The sequence below is a fragment of the Sceloporus undulatus genome, chromosome 6 (assembly GCF_019175285.1).
Source record: "Sceloporus undulatus isolate JIND9_A2432 ecotype Alabama chromosome 6, SceUnd_v1.1, whole genome shotgun sequence".
NCBI classification, from domain to species: domain Eukaryota; kingdom Metazoa; phylum Chordata; class Lepidosauria; order Squamata; family Phrynosomatidae; genus Sceloporus; species Sceloporus undulatus.
In genome coordinates, this window is record NC_056527.1 from 9,978,616 (window position 1) to 9,996,543 (window position 17,928).

The 17,928-nt window shown below is 39.0% G+C and overlaps 1 protein-coding gene across 1 annotated transcript in view; it reads left to right on the forward strand.

The window, feature by feature from the left end:
• GALNT11 (polypeptide N-acetylgalactosaminyltransferase 11) overlaps window positions 1-17,928 on the forward strand; it is a 42,146-nt gene that overhangs the window by 17,904 nt on the left and 6,314 nt on the right. The window contains exons 2-9 of the mRNA XM_042474793.1: window positions 2,964-3,296; window positions 4,179-4,302; window positions 5,169-5,335; window positions 5,899-6,024; window positions 10,668-10,917; window positions 12,178-12,295; window positions 14,252-14,404; window positions 16,607-16,825. Coding sequence (XP_042330727.1) covers window positions 3,002-3,296; window positions 4,179-4,302; window positions 5,169-5,335; window positions 5,899-6,024; window positions 10,668-10,917; window positions 12,178-12,295; window positions 14,252-14,404; window positions 16,607-16,825 — 1,452 coding nt within the window. The 5' untranslated portion in view covers window positions 2,964-3,001. The remainder of the gene's footprint in view (window positions 1-2,963; window positions 3,297-4,178; window positions 4,303-5,168; window positions 5,336-5,898; window positions 6,025-10,667; window positions 10,918-12,177; window positions 12,296-14,251; window positions 14,405-16,606; window positions 16,826-17,928) is intronic.

Here is a 17,928-nt window from a genome sequence, read left to right on the forward strand (position 1 = left end):
GTCTCCTTCATACCATGAGCCTCTCAACCCAATAGGATTGTTTACTCAAAAGCAAATGGTGATAGGGTTACTTCTGAGAATAACATTCCTTGGTGGAGAAAGCAGAAGGAAATGTAATCAGTAAGAGGAAAAACATGAGCTCTGATCCAAGTAAATGAGTGATATCATGATAAAGGTGGAATATGAAGCTGAATGTACCTGAGATGAGATCGTATCCTAACAGAGAAATGGGCCTTTCCCTAGATACATTATGTTTCAGTTGGCTGTTTCATCTTCCACCCTTTTCTGGAGGAAAGAGAAATAGTAATCATATTAATAAAATGTCAGTGACCGAAACAGTAGTGTTACAGATCTTATTTATTACAGTAACATTGCTCAAAAAGCATTCTAGCACCAATTAAAAGATTGGATTTATTTATTTTAACCAATCATAAAATGGTTCCGACTTCAAAGGGTGACTGTATACGTAGCTTCAAATAGCTCCACCAAAAGCAGTGTGGGTGGCACAAAGCAGGATTGTTACAGGGGGAAAGTACAATAATGTCAAAGGGTTTCGATCATCTCCTTCAAGTCTGCTTGTAGCTTCAGTTGAAGTTGTAATTCTTGGTTTGCCTTCTTGACCTTAAGTTCATGATCTTATGATATTTTCTGTGTACAAGTTGAACAGATACGTGAATAGAATACATCCTTGCCTGACCCCTTTCCCAGTTGGGAACCATACTGTTTCTCTGAATTCTGTTCTGACTGTAGCATCTTGTCCTAAGTACGGATTTCTCATCAGCACTGTCAGATATAGTGGCACTTCCATTACCTTTAAGAGCCACCCATAACTTTTTGTGATCTGTACAGTCAATTGCTTGTAAAGCAGATGGAGATCCCCCCCCCCCCGGAATTCTTCTCTACTACAGATATTACACAGCTAAGACTGATGTTCAGTAACTTTGCCTAGCTCCTATTGTTTCCCTACCTCATAAGAACCCAAGATTATTTACCGTATTTTCCGGCGTATAAGGTGACGGGGGGTATAAGGCAACTCCCCACGTCGCCCGCCGGCAGCATCTGTGGCCTTCCCTCAGAGGGTCTCGTGCCAGCTGGAGGGGGCCTCTCTGGAGGCCTGAGAGGCTCCTCGGCGGCAGTGCTCTCGCCGCCATTTTTTTCAAAAGGTGGCGGCAGCGGGGAAGCGGAAAGAGCCGGCCAGACCAAGGCAAAGGGACGGCCCCTTACTTCTCCGTGCCGCCGCCACCGCCAGAGATCCTCCAATCCTCCAGCGGCTTCAGAAGTCCTCCGTGGAAGCCTCTGGAGGAGCAGAGGATCCCGGGGGCAGCGGTGGCGGTGGAGGCTTCCGAGGAGGACTTTTGAAGCCGCTGGAGGATCGGAAGATCCCTGGCGGTGGCGGTGGCGCGGAGAAGTAAGGGGTCGGCCCTTTGCCTTGGCCCGGCCGGCTCTGGAAGCACTTCCCCGCCACCGCCACCTTTTGAAAAAAAATGGTGGTGAGAGCACAGCCGCTGAGGAGCGCCTCAGGCCTCCAGAGAGGCCCCCTCCAGCCGGTGCAAGTGCCAGCTGGCTGGGAGAGGACCCAGCAAGGACCCCAGAGATGGAGGTGGCTATGCCATTCGCCTGTCTCTGGGGTCAAAATCCGGTGCATAAGGCAGACTTAAAAAGTCGCCTTATACGCCGGAAAATACGGGTATTTATTTATGGTATTTTTACCCTGCTCTTCAGCCCTAAGGGCTCTTAGAATGGCTTACAATTATTATTTTAATTAGACGGTTTAATTAGATGGAGCAGACCAAGGCCTATCCAGTGAAGACAGTCTGTTCAGACAATGGCCAATAAGTTATCTGTGGCAACATAAGCCCTTCATAATTTCTGTTAAAATTCAGTCTCAGTGATATGTATTCTCCCTACCACCGCTGCATATGTTCACATGCATAGCATGTCATAAGCAATATGTTCAGCACATGTGAAGAATTCTGAGAGATTATCTATTTCCACTGAAAACAGCTAAAGAAAGGGACCTTTGACCATGGCTTTCCAGTCTTCGGACACTTCAAAATAAAGCCTCTGTTAAAAATTAGGTGTTGATTTCTACTGTTAAGTATTTAAAATAGTTAGTTTGTAAATGTTTAAACTGTCTAGTTATATTAGCCTTCGCTGTTTCAGAAATATAGTGCAACAGTGATGTGAACTAAACAATAACGCTTATTAAGATGTATTCTTCCTCTATATCTTTTTCTATTTGACTCCACTGTTGAGGACCATAAGTGGAGGTGAGTAGAAAGTTTTCTAGGTGTAGGGCTTGGAGGTTGCTTGCTGGCTTGAAAAAACAGAATGGCTCAGTAGCTGTAAACCATCCAATTTATATTTTGAACTAGATTACAAACTCTAAAAGAGAATTCAGTTGGCATTAATTATGGTTAGTGTTGAGGCAGATGTAGTGCTAATTTATTGGGTAGGAATGAAGAGATTTCCAGAGGACTATTAGTTCCTGACATTGTCCCTCAGTCAAGCAACAAATTTGTTTGTACAGTATTGAAACCCATCCAAATAGAGACATTTATTGAGAGACTTGCAAACTGTATAAGAGTGTAGTTGCGTTAAAATTCTGCTGTGCTGGCTTTGCAACTAATTTGAAGCAAAAATGCTGTCAATGTTTCACTTAAGCTGTGTCTGTGAGTGATCTGTTGCTGTTTTTGAATATCGTAGTAATAATAATAATAAAATTTATTTCTATACCGCTTTTCTGCAGTGATCAGTAGATTTAAAACAGTGGACTGATGTATGTTTCAATGCTTTGATTTAAGACAGGATGAGGGATTGTCTCATTCTCAGATACAATTGTAATATAAAATACAAATTTAAGCTAGAATAGGATTTTTTCTAAAACAGATGCTTTATGGAACTAATAACTAGGTGTGTATTCAGTTGGAAACTTCATCTTTGTTTCTTTGGTTTTCCTTTAGGGGACTGAAAATGTGTCAACAATAATGCTAGGATTACAATGGGAAGTGTCACACTTCGCTATTTCTGCTATGGCTGCCTCTTCACATCTGTGACCTGGACGCTTCTGCTCTTTATTTATTTCAATTTTAGCGAAGAGACACAGTCCTTCAAGAATGTGCCCATCAAGGGGCTTGAACCTCAGAAGCCATTTCCCAAAAGATTCTATCCTCGTTTTGTCCATGGACCAGTACATGTGCCTGAACCTCAGCACCGTTACGGCAGGATCAAGAATCCATTGGAAAATGCAGTACAAGATCCTGTCAAGGGCATCACTGAGCTCTCTCCTGAAATGGGTAAGTTTGACTAGTAATCGGCTAAAATTTCACTGAGAAACACATTGGGAGACTCTTATGGGAGTTGCCTCTGACTTCCCATGTAGTTACAGACAGGAGAAAATGGCAATCTCACATTAACAAATGACATTGCTCTTAAAACACAGTGGCTTCCTGGGATCAGTGCCAGCCATTTACTTGAGAATTGGCAGGATGTATATATCATGAAAAATTCATACACAGTTGACATAGGTATGCTAGTTTAATAAAATATTAGAACTGGACCTAGTTGTTTTCTTGTCTAGTTTAGGATATGTCTAGCATGCTGGAGCTTGTCAATGGCAGAAAAAATAATTTGATAAAGTAATCTTGTTTGGTTTCCATGTGATCTGAGCTAGACATTTACCAGGGGTGGGTTTGCTTTTTCTGAGCTCCTCTTTAAGGGTTTGGCTTGAAATGTTTATCAGAATCTACCCAACCTATGACACTCCAGTCTGTCAAATGGACAGGTGTTGGATATGTTGTATGGCTAGCTGGAACTGCATTTGGTGAAGAAGAAAAAACACATTTGACTACCATCCCCCAAATCATTTCCAGTTATATCACTGGGATCCCTTTGTATTTATTGAGGCTAGGCTTGCAAAATCCTCACTCATTTGTTCTCTTTCCCCCATCTTGTTTTCTTCATGCCATCCAAAAGAGCAGTATTCCAAACTTTTATTCTAACCCTTTAAGAGTGGAAAAGAGACTTATGGTAACAGCATTTTCCTAGACCTGGAAATGACTACAAGAGCTCTTCATATTGGGTTATATCATTTGTTGAATACTTAGTTTTAGAAGTTGAACATTGTCAACACATATTCTGCAATTAGGGAATTAATTTTGACACATTTTCTTTTTCAGGTATGATTTTTAATGAACAAGACCAGGAAGTGAGAGACTTGGGCTATCAAAAGCATGCTTTCAATATGCTAATCAGTAACCGTTTGGGATATCATAGAGATGTGCCAGACACAAGGGATGCAAAGTAGGTTTCTGCATGTCTTTTCCTGCCAAAGTATGGGGGATCCTAGAATAATGTTGACCAACATGACAAGCAGGGGAAAGAAAGATACTGTATTTTGTAGAGAAACCTGGGACTGTGGCATAGCAGAATTAATTTTGTATGTATTGAGCTATGGATACTGTTTAGAAATTGTATTTGTTGCTTTGTTATAATTGCAATGGCAGACAGCCATACCATTCAGGACAACCTCCTCTGTATGTTTGCATGTGCTCACAAAAATGGCTGCACCTTTCATTCTGGTGATGCAGATATATACTGCGTTTGGAAAACCAATCTGTTCATTTTAAATTGTATATTCAAATTTGATGAAAAGGCCATAATAGTTGTGAATCTTTGAACAGTGTGTTTGGCTATTAATCACCTGGAAAACTAGTATCATCTTGAGGGTTAGGATTTTTGAATTTTGAAGAACTAGTCTATGGAGGCACTGGAGATGGGCTGCGCATCTAAACTAGGCCAATATTAAAACTGTTCTTTTTATCTTTTAAAAAATTTTAATGGGAAAAAATAGAATCCAAAGGCAAAAATAATGGAGAAGGAAATATACATATATAAAGGATGGTAAGATTAGTTGAGGCCAGAGCTTACAAAATCTGCACACAACAACTCAGTTATCAGACTCATGTTTTCATCTCTCAGTGGTTTACTGAGCATTAATTCTTAAACATTTCCTTTTGAGAGTTTCTGCGGTGGAATTTTAAATATATTCGTATTGCAAAATTGAGGGAGAATTTCTGTTTCCATAATTTCAGTATCTGTGAAATATTAGCAACGTACAGAGGAAAACCTTCGTTATAGTCTTTGTCCTTTTCGTTTTGTCTTTTCAGGTGTAAAGAAAAAAATTACCCTCCTGATTTGCCTTCTGCTAGTGTTATAGTTTGCTTTTATAATGAAGCTTTCTCTGCCCTGCTTCGAACAGTACATAGTGTTCTGGACCGTACACCCTCACATCTTCTCCATGAAATTATCTTGGTGGATGACAGTAGTGAATTAGGTAGGAGATACTTCCTTTTGTGATAAGTTTCTTTTTTGCAGTGTCTTCTAGAGAAACTTGGATGCTAATATGAATTTTGCCATGGACTCTGTGGTTCTGTTTGGGCAGTTATTCTGACTCACAGATCCTTGGCTAAGCTTTTGTGGTCTGTACCCTATTTTTGGTGCATTTGATAGCAATTTTTAACAAATGTATGGTTGTCTGCTGAAATCCGGTTCTTGTATTCTCATCAGCAAGGACATGATATAGACAGAATTAGGTTTTTCCATCCCCCCACACTCCTGAATCAAGTGCATCATAAACTCTTTCTGCTCCACATTAGAAGAATCTTTTGCCACTTTGATTTGGTCAGCCTGCTGTGACAAAAGACTTTTGACAAGAACATTAAGCCAGATGGTTTGGTTCCTAGCTTGCATTGGTTTTTTAAAATTGAACTTGTTTGAAACTTTATTATTATTGTTGGTGTTGTTATTGTTATTATTTATGATATTTATACCCTGCCCTTTTATTGAAAACAGATTACTAATAAGATGACTTGTTTTTTTTTCTTTTTCACATTCTAGCTGACCTGAAAGAAGAACTAGATGTTTACCTAACAAAAAACCTTCCAAACAATGTAAAACTTGTCAGAAATGGGAAGCGAGAAGGGCTCATTAGAGGGAGAATGATAGGAGCTTCTCATGCTACAGGTATAATAAACTATAAATTCAAATTATAAATTTACAATAAACCAAAACTGAATTACTTCCAAATCAAGTGAATTTGACAAAATTGTTTGTGATTGCAATAGTGTAGTTAGGGGGATCAGACAATACAATTATATTTAATTTAGGTATTCCAGAAATGTGAAGTCTTTAGACCAGCCTTTCTCAACTTTTTTACCCCAAGGATTCTTGAAATACTTTTCACGCCTGAGGCAACCCCTGCGTTAAAATTATTATATCTACAACTTAAAAAAAAAAGATTTTTTTTTCTTCAATTGCAATCTTTCACTAATCCCTAGCAACCTATCAGAAACCCTAAGATTCTAGGGAAACCTGGTTGAGAAAGCCTGCTTTAAGAAAGTGGGTGAGGAACCTATTGAGCCAGAGGGGCACATTTTCCAGAGAGCAAGCTCTTGGAGACCACCTTCCTATGGTGTCAGGGTCCAGAGACAAAAGTGGACAGGCAGTCTAAATTTCAGCTTTCGTTTTTCTCACTACTCTCTTATCAAATTTATCAAAGAGAAATATATTATTATTATTAACCTTTATGTATAAAGCGCTGTAAATTTACACAGTGCTGTACATACAAACTTTTAGTTAGACGGTTCCCTGCCCTCAGGCTTACAATCTAAAAAGACACGACAAGTCTGCAACTTCCCTTCTAGAGATAACATGACAAAATTCCATTCAGCAACAAAATTAAAATTTAGCCAAAATTAAAATTTGTCTTCTCTGCCATCTCTCCCACCACCAACAACCTCCACTGCCAAGACTTTGGTCCATGCCTTGGTGGTGTCCTGACTAGATCACTGCAACCTCCTTCTGGCATGGCTTCCTCTCTCTCATCTTCATCCTTTAATTTCCGTTCAGCATTCAGTGGCATGCATCATTACATCCACTTGCCGCTTTGACCATGTTTCTCCTTTATTATCATCCCTTCACTGGCTCCCCTTTCCCTTCCGTATTCAGAATAAGCTTCTGTTGTTGACCTTTAAAGCCCTGCATGGGTGGGCCCCTCTTTATTTACCTGAACTTTTTCTTTGTACATTCCCACTTGTACCCTCTGTTCTAGCAGTCAAGGTCTGCTGTCCTAGCCTAGGATTTCCACTGCCCTGTCCTGGATTCATCCCTTCTCACTTGCTGCCCCTCACTCCTGGAACCTTCTTCCCCGACAAGGAAGGGATATTGCCTGGCATACCAGACAAAAGCATTTTGTAGGTCAGGTCCAACCAGTGGCTAGTTCTTTAGGCCTGGATGGGTGTGGATTTCATTATAGAATCTGGAATGGGAAAGTACAGCAAGAGTGAGCAATTGTGGGAGGTTATGAGGATGCATTAGCTCCAGGAGACCTTGCTGGGTGAACCCTCGCAACACTTACCTGAAGGGGAAAAAGTCAAATTTTGTCCTCCAATACCCATGGAGGTGTGTGGGTCATTTTTGCCATATTTTGTGGGTGCTTTCAGCCATTTTAGTTCATGGAGAGGCCTTTTTTAACAACAGTAAGTCTGGAAGACTTCCTGAGAGGACAAAAGTCTCTCCTAGTCCTAAAATTGTCCAGGGGTCAAAAATGTGGACAAAATGTTCTGCAAGACCTTTAGAGAGTATTTGGGGCAATTTTTTTTAAATTGACCCAGGGGGGACACTTTGCCCATCCCTGCTTTACATTTTCAGTGCAGTGTCTGTCTTGCTGTCTATTGCCATCCTTCTTCTGCCTCCGGGAAGAGCAGGGGAGAGGGAGGTGGATGTTCTGTTGTTGTTCAGTGTGTTAAGTCTGGGAGGTAATGTTAGCACAACCTTCTTACTATAGATATTTTTCCTCATGATGTACACCTCTTCTGAAAATGGAAGTTTGTTAAATACAGTATGGGGAAATTATTTATTTTAGGATTATCCCTCTTCAGCCAGAACAGTTACCTAGCAGTGTCTCATTATACACAGGTTAATACATGCAAATAAAATGGTATCATTATCCCAGCTACAGCACATCCCTTATAAATGCAATTTACCAATATCTCCCACAATCAGTTCCCAGTCTTCTCACTAGAGAATTCTGTTGTGGCTACGACAGCTAATTGGGTTAGAATGTCATTTGCAATCTGTAATCAGCCTGCATTGTGTATTAACATACATCAGTGTTAAATCAGTAAAGCTTGTATTGTAACTTGTAATGATGGCATAAGCTACTCCTAATTAATGTGTGTTAATCATCTGCATTAAGGTAATATGATTTTATTGAAGTTCCCAGCATTCAGCAGTACTTGTTCAGCTTTACAATACACTGAAATGACAGCAGAGCTATTTGAGCTCAATACATCATCCCAAGAATAGCTTCCTTAGGCTATATCCATTGGAGAGAAGAGGTATGAAAATATGCATAGCTGTAACACAGGGCTTCCTTTCTAAAATGGAATGTCTTTATTCTCATATTTCTGGAAGAGTTTTGGCTTTTATTTACAAATAACATATTTATATACTTAACATGCTTGTATACTACGCAATTGGCAATGCACTTGGAGTGGTTTACAGTTATAAAAACAAAAGCAAGATAACAGATTTTACACTAAAAACAAACAGGTAAGCCCAGACAGTTTGAACATATTTGAACATTATGAGCCAACAATGAGCCAACAATGAAAAATTAAAAGCAGAGATAGGAAAAAACCATAAAGGATTGAATACCTGCTGGAAGAAAAAGGTCTTAGCCTTGGGTCTAAATGCTACTAATGAGCTGAGCAAGTGTTTCTTCTTTTAGAAGACAGTGCATTCACTGAGGTGGGAGCAGGCATTACTGAGGAGGTTATTTTCCTTCAGCAGCTACCCATTACACCATTCTAGGCAACATTTACCCTGAGAAGGCACTTTGAAGATGACCTTGGTATTTGAGAAGAGATGTACGAGTGTATGTTAGTCTTTGGGTAAACTGGTCCTAAAGCCAGTTAGGGCTTTTAAAGGTAGCACCAACATGTTGAATGAGATGTAATGACTTGACTGGGAGCCAGTACAGCCAGTGTAGCAGTCCAGGGAAATCGCCCTGCTGCTCTCTTCTGCATTAATTGAGGTTTCTGGACTATCGTAAAAGGTAGCACTACATGCAATGTATTGAAATAATTCAAGTGTGATGTTACCAGTGCATGAATAATTGCAACCAGGTTGTTTTTGTCCAGGTAGGGCTGTAAGCAGTATATCAGCTGATGCTGATAAAATGGATTGTGTTACTGAGGCAACATGGATCTCAAGTAATAAAGCTAAATCCACGAGCACTTGCAAGCCAACAACCTATCCCTTCCATGGGACCATATCTAGAGCATGTTGAGCACTTCTTAGCAAATTAGGCAAATTAACCACCTAATGATAGCACATCTGCCTTTTCTGGATTGAGTTTCATTTTATTGGCTCTCACCTTATTATCTGGTGCATATATTGGTTTAACATAGCCACTGTGTCACCTGTGTTTGATGAAGAGGAGAAATGGAGCTGAGTGCATGCATACCAATTGCACCTTGCTCCATCTCTTTAAGCAAGCTCCCTTAAAGTTTTGTGCAGGTGTTAAATAGCAAGGAGAACGAGACAAAGCCTCAATGAAGGGACAACCACAGTGGAGTTTCCAGAGGGTAGAACAACAATATCACAATATGCTCTATGTCTTTATCCCTTTTCTGCTGGTATAGGATGGTGTATTAATGGCAAGACTGTGGCAGTGAAGTTTGAGAGCTTTTCAGTAATTTAAAATCATCTGTTGGTTTGTAATTGTCACATTTTTGCAAGAATATTCCCAATTGGAATGGGATAAATGCCTGCTTTAAACTAAAAAAGAAGCAAGCTGGGATTCCTTGGATGTAGCAGCTGCTTGTGAGGGTCCCATTGCTAAGCCATTGCCCCTTTTCTGTTACGCTGCACTTACCTAGAACATTACAGCCTTATAAATAAGCCTATGAAAGTTACTAGCCTGCTTAGAACTGCAAACAAAAGGATTTGTTTTAAGTATCCTGCTTAGAACTGCAAACGGAAAGAAGTTACTTGTACTTTATTGACTGGGACTAATCTTGTCAGGAAGGTGATCTGGTGGCATAGACGTTAGTAGCGTCATTGCTGCTGTGGTGAGACAGTAGAGCATGGAGGGGCAAAGGCATGGGTTGCGGAGGCATGTGGCTTCCAAAGCTATATATTGGCAATGGCAATATATATATTTTCAATATGCTTCAAAGCACCCTCTTCAGTGTTCAACTTTAAAAACATACACACAAAAAAATAGTCATCCTTTCAAAACCAGAAGTGGACTTCTAATCACTTTTGGGTTTTTGAGCGTATTTGACAGTCCATGAAGTCCCCTAGGGCAGAAAATAGGCCACTGGATCCTCTGTAACTGTTCTTCCCAACATAGAAGGAAGAGAGAAAGCCAGGCAGCCAACCCTGGTTATCAATAACCCACAGTAAAGGTTGCTTCTTGCCTGCATGCATTTCCTTGTTCGTGTATCTGGTTCCTTGTTGTCTACTGCCTGGTGAGTGCTTCAGTGTAAGGCTTCTTCCTTTACTCTTGTTAAAGTACAGAACTCCAAGCCTATGTTGCTCTCACTGATATGTATATGTCACCTAGTCTTCTTGTACTTAATGTGTTTTTACTTTCTCAGGGAAGGTGCTTGTATTTCTGGACAGTCATTGTGAGGTGAATGAGCTGTGGCTGCAACCGTTGCTGACACCCATCCAAGAATCGCGTAAAACAGTGGTTTGCCCTGTCATCGATATAATCAGTGCTGATACTCTTACCTACAGCTCTTCCCCAGTTGTCCGTGGAGGGTTCAACTGGGGCCTGCACTTTAAATGGGATCTTGTTCCTTTATCAGAACTGGAAGGCCCAGAAGGAGCTACTGCTCCAATCAAGTAAGATTTCTGCAGTGTATTGAGACACCTTCTGTTAGTCACAAATACCATTGGCAAAAGGATACCCCCTATTTATTTAAAATTAGAAAGGACTAACTGTACATGCTGTCACAGGCTCCTTCAAGGAAAGACAGGATAAAATTGTAAAAATATGTGATATAAAATAGTGTTGAAAATGTATTTTTATTGGTAGAACTTGTAAACTGTGAAGAAGAATGGAGAGAAGGAAAAGCCAGTAAGTGCAATATATTTTAGCCAAATACATACTTTCTCCCTTGAGAAAAACTAATCTGCATCTAAAAGTATGTGAAAAGTTAAAACTAGAACTCCAATATTTTTCATTTCCAAAAAGGCCTATTCTAACATAGTTGTTAGAAATAGAAATGATAGTTTTGTTTAATATTTTACAAATAAATTATAGTCACAAAGTCTGATCTCTCCATGTGTACAAGCCTATCATAAAAACTTTGGATAGGTTACAGGTGGGATGATACTAGTCCCTAAGGCCTTCTGGGCCCCCAAGACAGGTGAGAGAAGTGTTTCTGAACAGCAACTTCCATTGTCATTCACCATTATGCTGCATAGGGGCTGATGGGAGTTGCAGTTCAAGAATATCTGAAGGCCTACATATTATATTAATCACTGAGTTAAGACACACACTATAAATTAAAAAAAAAGGAGTACAATACTCAGAACACTAGTGAGAGAAGAGCCTTTACTCATTTTATTCATTACATTTATATGACCACAATGGGTCCCTAAGGCTGGTTGCAACCATAAAACATTCTGTTAATATTTAATAATTGGCAAAAATTACAATGGACTCTGAAAAGTAACTTCCAGGATCATTCTACTAAAGTATTGCTAGAAAGGCAGATATGTGCTTGTCTTCAAAAGTTTTGGAAGGAAACATACCTGGAAAGTTCACTTAGAGAAGAAGGTCCAGAACAGTAGGTACCACCAGTATAAGAGGCCTGCTATTTGTTGCCATCTGTTTTGAAACTGTAAGAGCAGGTGTGAGGAGCAAGATTTCCCCTGATGTTCTTGGGACAAATATGGCTAAAAGTTTGTACTCTTTAACTAGTAACCATATGTTTCAGTACCCTTATTCTGTCTTTCATGTTGTTGGAGTACCACACAGCATATATATTGTATACATTAAACCCAGCCCTCTATGAATCTTCTGTGCTAAACATTGCCTTTCCCCTCTCTTTCTCCTCTCATCTTTTTGGGGGGGGGGGAATTACCATTTTCTTGTAGGTCACCTACCATGGCAGGAGGTTTATTTGCTATGGACAGAGAATACTTCAATGAACTTGGGCAATATGATAGTGGCATGGACATCTGGGGTGGGGAAAACCTGGAAATATCATTTCGGGTAGGTATGATTTTGTTTTGTTGTAGCGTATAACATTTTTTTCTTTTTGAAGCATGACAGTGTTTAAACTGAAGTTCTTTCCATACTATGGCTGCATCTACACTGCAGAAATAATCCAGTTTGTCACCACTTCAACTGCCATGGCTCAATACTATGGAATTCTTGGAATTGTAGTTTTATGAGACATTTAGCCTTCCCAGTCAAGAGAGCCCTGGTGCCACAACAAACTCCAAATCCCAGAACTCCATAGCATTGAGCCATGTCAGTTAAAGTGGTGTCAAACTGGATTATTTCTGCAGTCCAGATTCAGTCTACAACTGTGTAGTGCTTTTTTCAAGCTTTTTAACATAGATCAGTATATGTTCTGTTTTATCTATTGCTACTTGAAATTTTGTTTTACTATCCATCCATCACTTTATTATACCCTGTCTGTTCCCCAAACTTAAGATGCAAGGTAGCTTAGAATAGGAGAGAATTGGAAATACAAACATGTATGGTTAAAAACATACAGTACAAGAATTTTTGATTAAAACAGTATTAAACTAAACTCAAAATTAAAACTAGTTAAAACATTGATTTAAAACACAATAAAAGCAATACAACACACTAAAAGAGTCAGATCTTCAAAGCCTGATGGAGTAAAAAGATTTTCATTTGCCACTGAAAAGACAGCAAAGAAGACACCATCCTAGCTTTCTTAAGAAGGGAGTACTAGAGTCTGGGAGCAGCCATGGAGAAGACCCTCTCCTGTATTCCTACCAAACATAGCTCTGAAGACAGTGGTATCAAGAAAAGTGCCTCCTGCAAAGATCTTAGAATTTGGATGGGCTGCCATGGAAAGATTGAGTACTTCAGATAGCTGCAACTGAATCGCTAAAAGGATTATTACATTGTTGGAGTCTGATCTCAAAAAACAACTCAGTGAAGGCAAAAAGTGACTTCAGTCAGTAGATGTTTTGTGAAGATATTGGTACGGATACTGTCTCTAAAACAATATAGTAAACCTAAACATTGTTAGATGCTATGGGAAAACTGACTTCACTGGGAATGCAAGGCTTTTGTGAGAATATGAGACAGTATTATTTAGCAAGAAAATGAAAATGCGATCAGGGAATCACACTACTAGTAAAGAATTTGTGGATATTAAATAATTTGAGCTGTTCTTGCTAATACATGTGGCTTGAATTTAACTGGTCTAGTTGATCAGATATGTGGACTAGAAGCAGCTGAGTAGTGTACATGGGGTGTCTTTATTTAAGTTTGTTTTAGGTCTGCATTCAGATGCCAGCAACATAAGAGAAAAGCAAATGGAAACTGCTGAATTGAAAACCTGGCATACAGTACTTGACTTTGCATGAGTATAACTTGTTTGTACTGGAAAAAAATAAGTAAGTGATTGTTGAAGCTGGAACTAGATACCTCTTGGCAATGTGTGATGTGAAATAATCATGCTAAGTTTCCTTGCTTCTGTTCTACCTCAGTGGTTGTTGCTTGTTGTTGTAGTTGTGTGCCCTGAAGAAATTTCTGACTTATGGTGACCCTAAGATGAAACTATCACAGGGGTTTCTTGTCCAGATTTGTTCAGAGAAGATTTGCTCTTGCCTTCCTGTGCGACATGCCTAAGATCACCCAGTGGGTTTCCATGACTGAGCAGGGATTTGACCCTGTTCTGCAGAGTCATTGTCCAGTGCTCAAACTATTGCACCATGCTACATTTCTTTACTAACGGTTGCTGCTTGCAATGGGAAATTTTACACAGAGACCGTTGAATGAATGAAGAATGTTGTCATGATTATAAATGGGATCTTTCAGCTGCCTAGAAAGATCGATGATGTATTTCTTTCAAGCTACACAGACACACTAATCTTGTCCAGAAATTGTGGATGCACTTAATATCACTAGTCTGAAGTTTTTTAAAATCACATAATTTGACTACACTGTTTTGTTTCTGAGCAGATCTGGATGTGTGGGGGAAAACTTCTCATCATTCCTTGCTCCAGAGTCGGACACATCTTTCGTAAAAGGCGACCTTATGGCTCACCAGGCGGACAGGACACCATGGCGCACAACTCTCTACGGCTAGCACATGTCTGGATGGATGAATATAAGGCAAGTGTGCTACTGCTGTGATAATAATTGGTAAAACCTGTAGCAGAGGGTAGAGATATCTGGGTAGCTGGTCACAACATATGGGAAAGATCCAGAAATTGTAGCCACATTCCTCAGAAATTACTGAGATGTATCTTGTAGAAGAAATAATAGGTACTTTGTACTCTTCTTTTTTAGTGCCTTCCCTTATGAAACTCTGATTGACTGGGGTTGTTGCAGTGTTGGTTCAGGAGAGGAAAAGAAGGATTTCCAATCTAGATATATAAGTGATGGAAGTAAAATATTAAATACTTGAACAGTCTTAAACTATATGGAAAGGAGAAATATGGGTTTCCGTGCTAATTTTCCTACTGTGTGGCAGGAACAAAATGTTGCTGTAATGACGATGTAACCTCAAAGCAGAGTTACATGTTGTAAGAGATGTGTGACTCCCTTCCAGATCAGCAGCCTCATTAGACCAGTATAAACAGTGAAAAATAACACTTCAAAATAAATGCAATTACAAACATTTTTGAGAATACAGTCGGCCTTTCTTATACACGGATTCAAGTATCCACGGTTTGAAAATGTTCAAAAAAAGTATACATTTCAAATATCTAAATTGATTTTCCATTTTTTATCCATTTTGCTATGTCATTATATTTAATGTGACTTGAGTATTCATGGATTTTGTTATCCATGGGGGATCTTGGAACCAAACCCCAGCTTATCACAAGGAGCAATATGCAGTGTCTAGCTCAGTGCAAAGAGGGTTTTTTTCCTTTCTATGGAATATTCAACTGTCCTTTGTGAGGAAGGGCTCTTACTAGACCCTAAGAAAGGGTGTGGTTGTGCTTGGAGCAAACAAAGTGACATGTTGACAGTGTAGACTATCTCATTCATAGGCATTCCAGTGTGAGAATTGATTCTACATCATAGTACGTATAGCATTATTTCTACCACAGTGTTTGGATTTGGTTGAAGCTGCTGATTTTAACTGAATAAGCAGCAGTTAAAATCAAAACCTCTATAAAGAAATTAGGGAGCTGGGCAGTGCACTGGAAACAAAACACTAGATCATCTCAAGTCAGAAACCTACATCTCTAGGAGATACTGTCTGGGATGGCATAGAGTCTTATCTGGCCCACTACTTGATTTTGATGTCAGACAGTGTTCTGCATGACACCCTCATGGTATCAATAGCCAGCGGGTGGAAGTGAGTAAGAACTGCATAAATGTTTCCCAAATTAAGCACTGGATCATCCCACATGAGTCATCTCCACCTTAAGAATGGTGTCCTCCCCAAGATTGCATAGCTCCAAAACACATTGCAGAGATAATCCAGTTTGAGACTCCTTTAATTGCCCTGGCTCAGTGCTAAGGAGTTCTTGGAGCTGTAGTTTTGTGAGACATTTGACTTTCTCTGTCAGAGAGCTCTGGTGCCATAATAAACTGCAGTTCCCAGGATTTCCTAGCACTGAGCTAGGGCAATTAAATCTTGAACTGGATTATTTCTGCAGTGTGTTTTGGACCATAGAATTCTGTGTAGTCCAGTTGTTGTTTTGGGTCCAAGACTTCATCAAGTCCTTGGCACCTACAGTTTCTTATTCATTTCTACATATGGAAATGGCAGCTATAGACAAATCAGGACATTGCCCCAAATACAATTCTGTGCCAGAAGATTTTGATAATGTCAATAAATGTTAAAGGTAATATAGCAATGGAAATTTACAAGAATAGCCTTCATAGTACTAGATTTTTTCATGACTGTGCTGACATTAAAGAGACACAACTGACCTTATGAAATGCTTGGATGCTTACATGTCGGAAAATCTATTAAAAATTTAGTTTGACCCCATTGGAAACAGATATTATAGCTTAGTGATAGTTACTCTTCAACTGTTTCCAATAATAACTGAGGATAAAAACCCATACTGTGTGTTGCCTTGGATATTTCAACGTTTAGTATATTTTTTTCTTATTTTAGTCTGTTGTCCCAATTTCTTTTGCTATTTTAAAGTTTACATTTATTTTTTCATGGACTGTATTTGTTGTACCTTTGGTTTAGTACAAATTTAGTTTAAAATTTGGAAGAACTAAATACTTTTCTCCCAGTGATGTGTTTTCATTCTCACTTAAAAAATATATCCTGGTGTAACGTACCTGGAATAATTGTTCTGAATTGTAATTTCCTCCATCTTTTCCTTATCTTTTTAAATTTAGGAGCAATATTTTGCCCTACGACCAGAACTGAGAATGAGGAACTATGGAAATATTACTGACCGTGTGGAACTGAGAAAGAAGTTGAACTGCAAATCCTTTAAGTGGTACCTGGACAATATATACCCAGAGATGCAAATTTCTGGGCCAAATGCCAAAGTTCAGCCACCAATCTTTTTCAACAAAGGGCAAAAACGACCCAAAACACTCCAGCGTGGAAGAGTAAGATGCTGTCCTAACTTTTTGGATTCACTTTTCTGAATGTCTTCCCCCTTTTGTTTGGTCGTGTCTGATCAAATGTATTTTGACGTACTCTTCTGACTAGGGTTTCTTCTTCTGGAAGCATGCATGCAATGAAATCGGAAATAATATTTCTTAAAGCATTGGAGCCAGGAGAAACTGTAGTTGCTGTTTACATAATTTTTCTGGAAAATGGACATTACCTTTTAATGTTGATGTGCCCTGTGAACTGGTGCCATAGGAACCAATGTATCAGGACTGGACATAGTCTCTCTTAATTTACTTTGTCACTTCAGAAGGTGATTATTCATACAAATGCAATAATTCTGAGTGCAGAGTGTACTGTACAAAAGTCTTAACAGACTATTGAAATAAGTACACTTTATTTATATATATTTAAAAACATTTACCTTACCTTTCATCTGTACACAGCATTCCCAAGAGAGTACTTTGGATTGTGTCCTAAGTCAGCACCTGAGGTTACAAAGTTCATATGTGCTAGGAATAAAAAAGTTTGAGATTCAAGACAAGATAATTGCACACACAGCTTTTGCTTCTCAGTTTGGTCAGTTGTTGCCTTTCACTTATCAGAAGCTGGTTCAACTGAAACTCAGCCTCTAGAATACAAATATGCAACTGTCCAAATTATTTCACATTTTTGCTGCTTATCCAGAACAAAGGTGTGATGTATTAATAAGATACTATGCATGTGATGGACAAAATTTAGACTAAATTATTATATTACACAAAAATAAGTTACATTAGCCAATCGCCCCTTTTAATGTGGAAAAGCCACTCTGAACGGATGTTCGGGAATGGAGAAACAATAAGAAGTAGTGTTTCCAAAAGCAACATTTCTTCTTAGTGGTTGTAGGAGTTGCATTCAGCAGTGATACCCCGACAGATCTTGGAATGAAAACCTAAGTCATCACATTTTTTCTTTTCCTTTCTCTCAAGTATATAAACATTTTTTAGGACAATGCAGTTGTAGTATTACATTTTAGCTACAAATTTCTGTCTAGGTAATAATAATAATAATAATAATAATAATAATAATAATAATAATAATAATAATAATAATAATA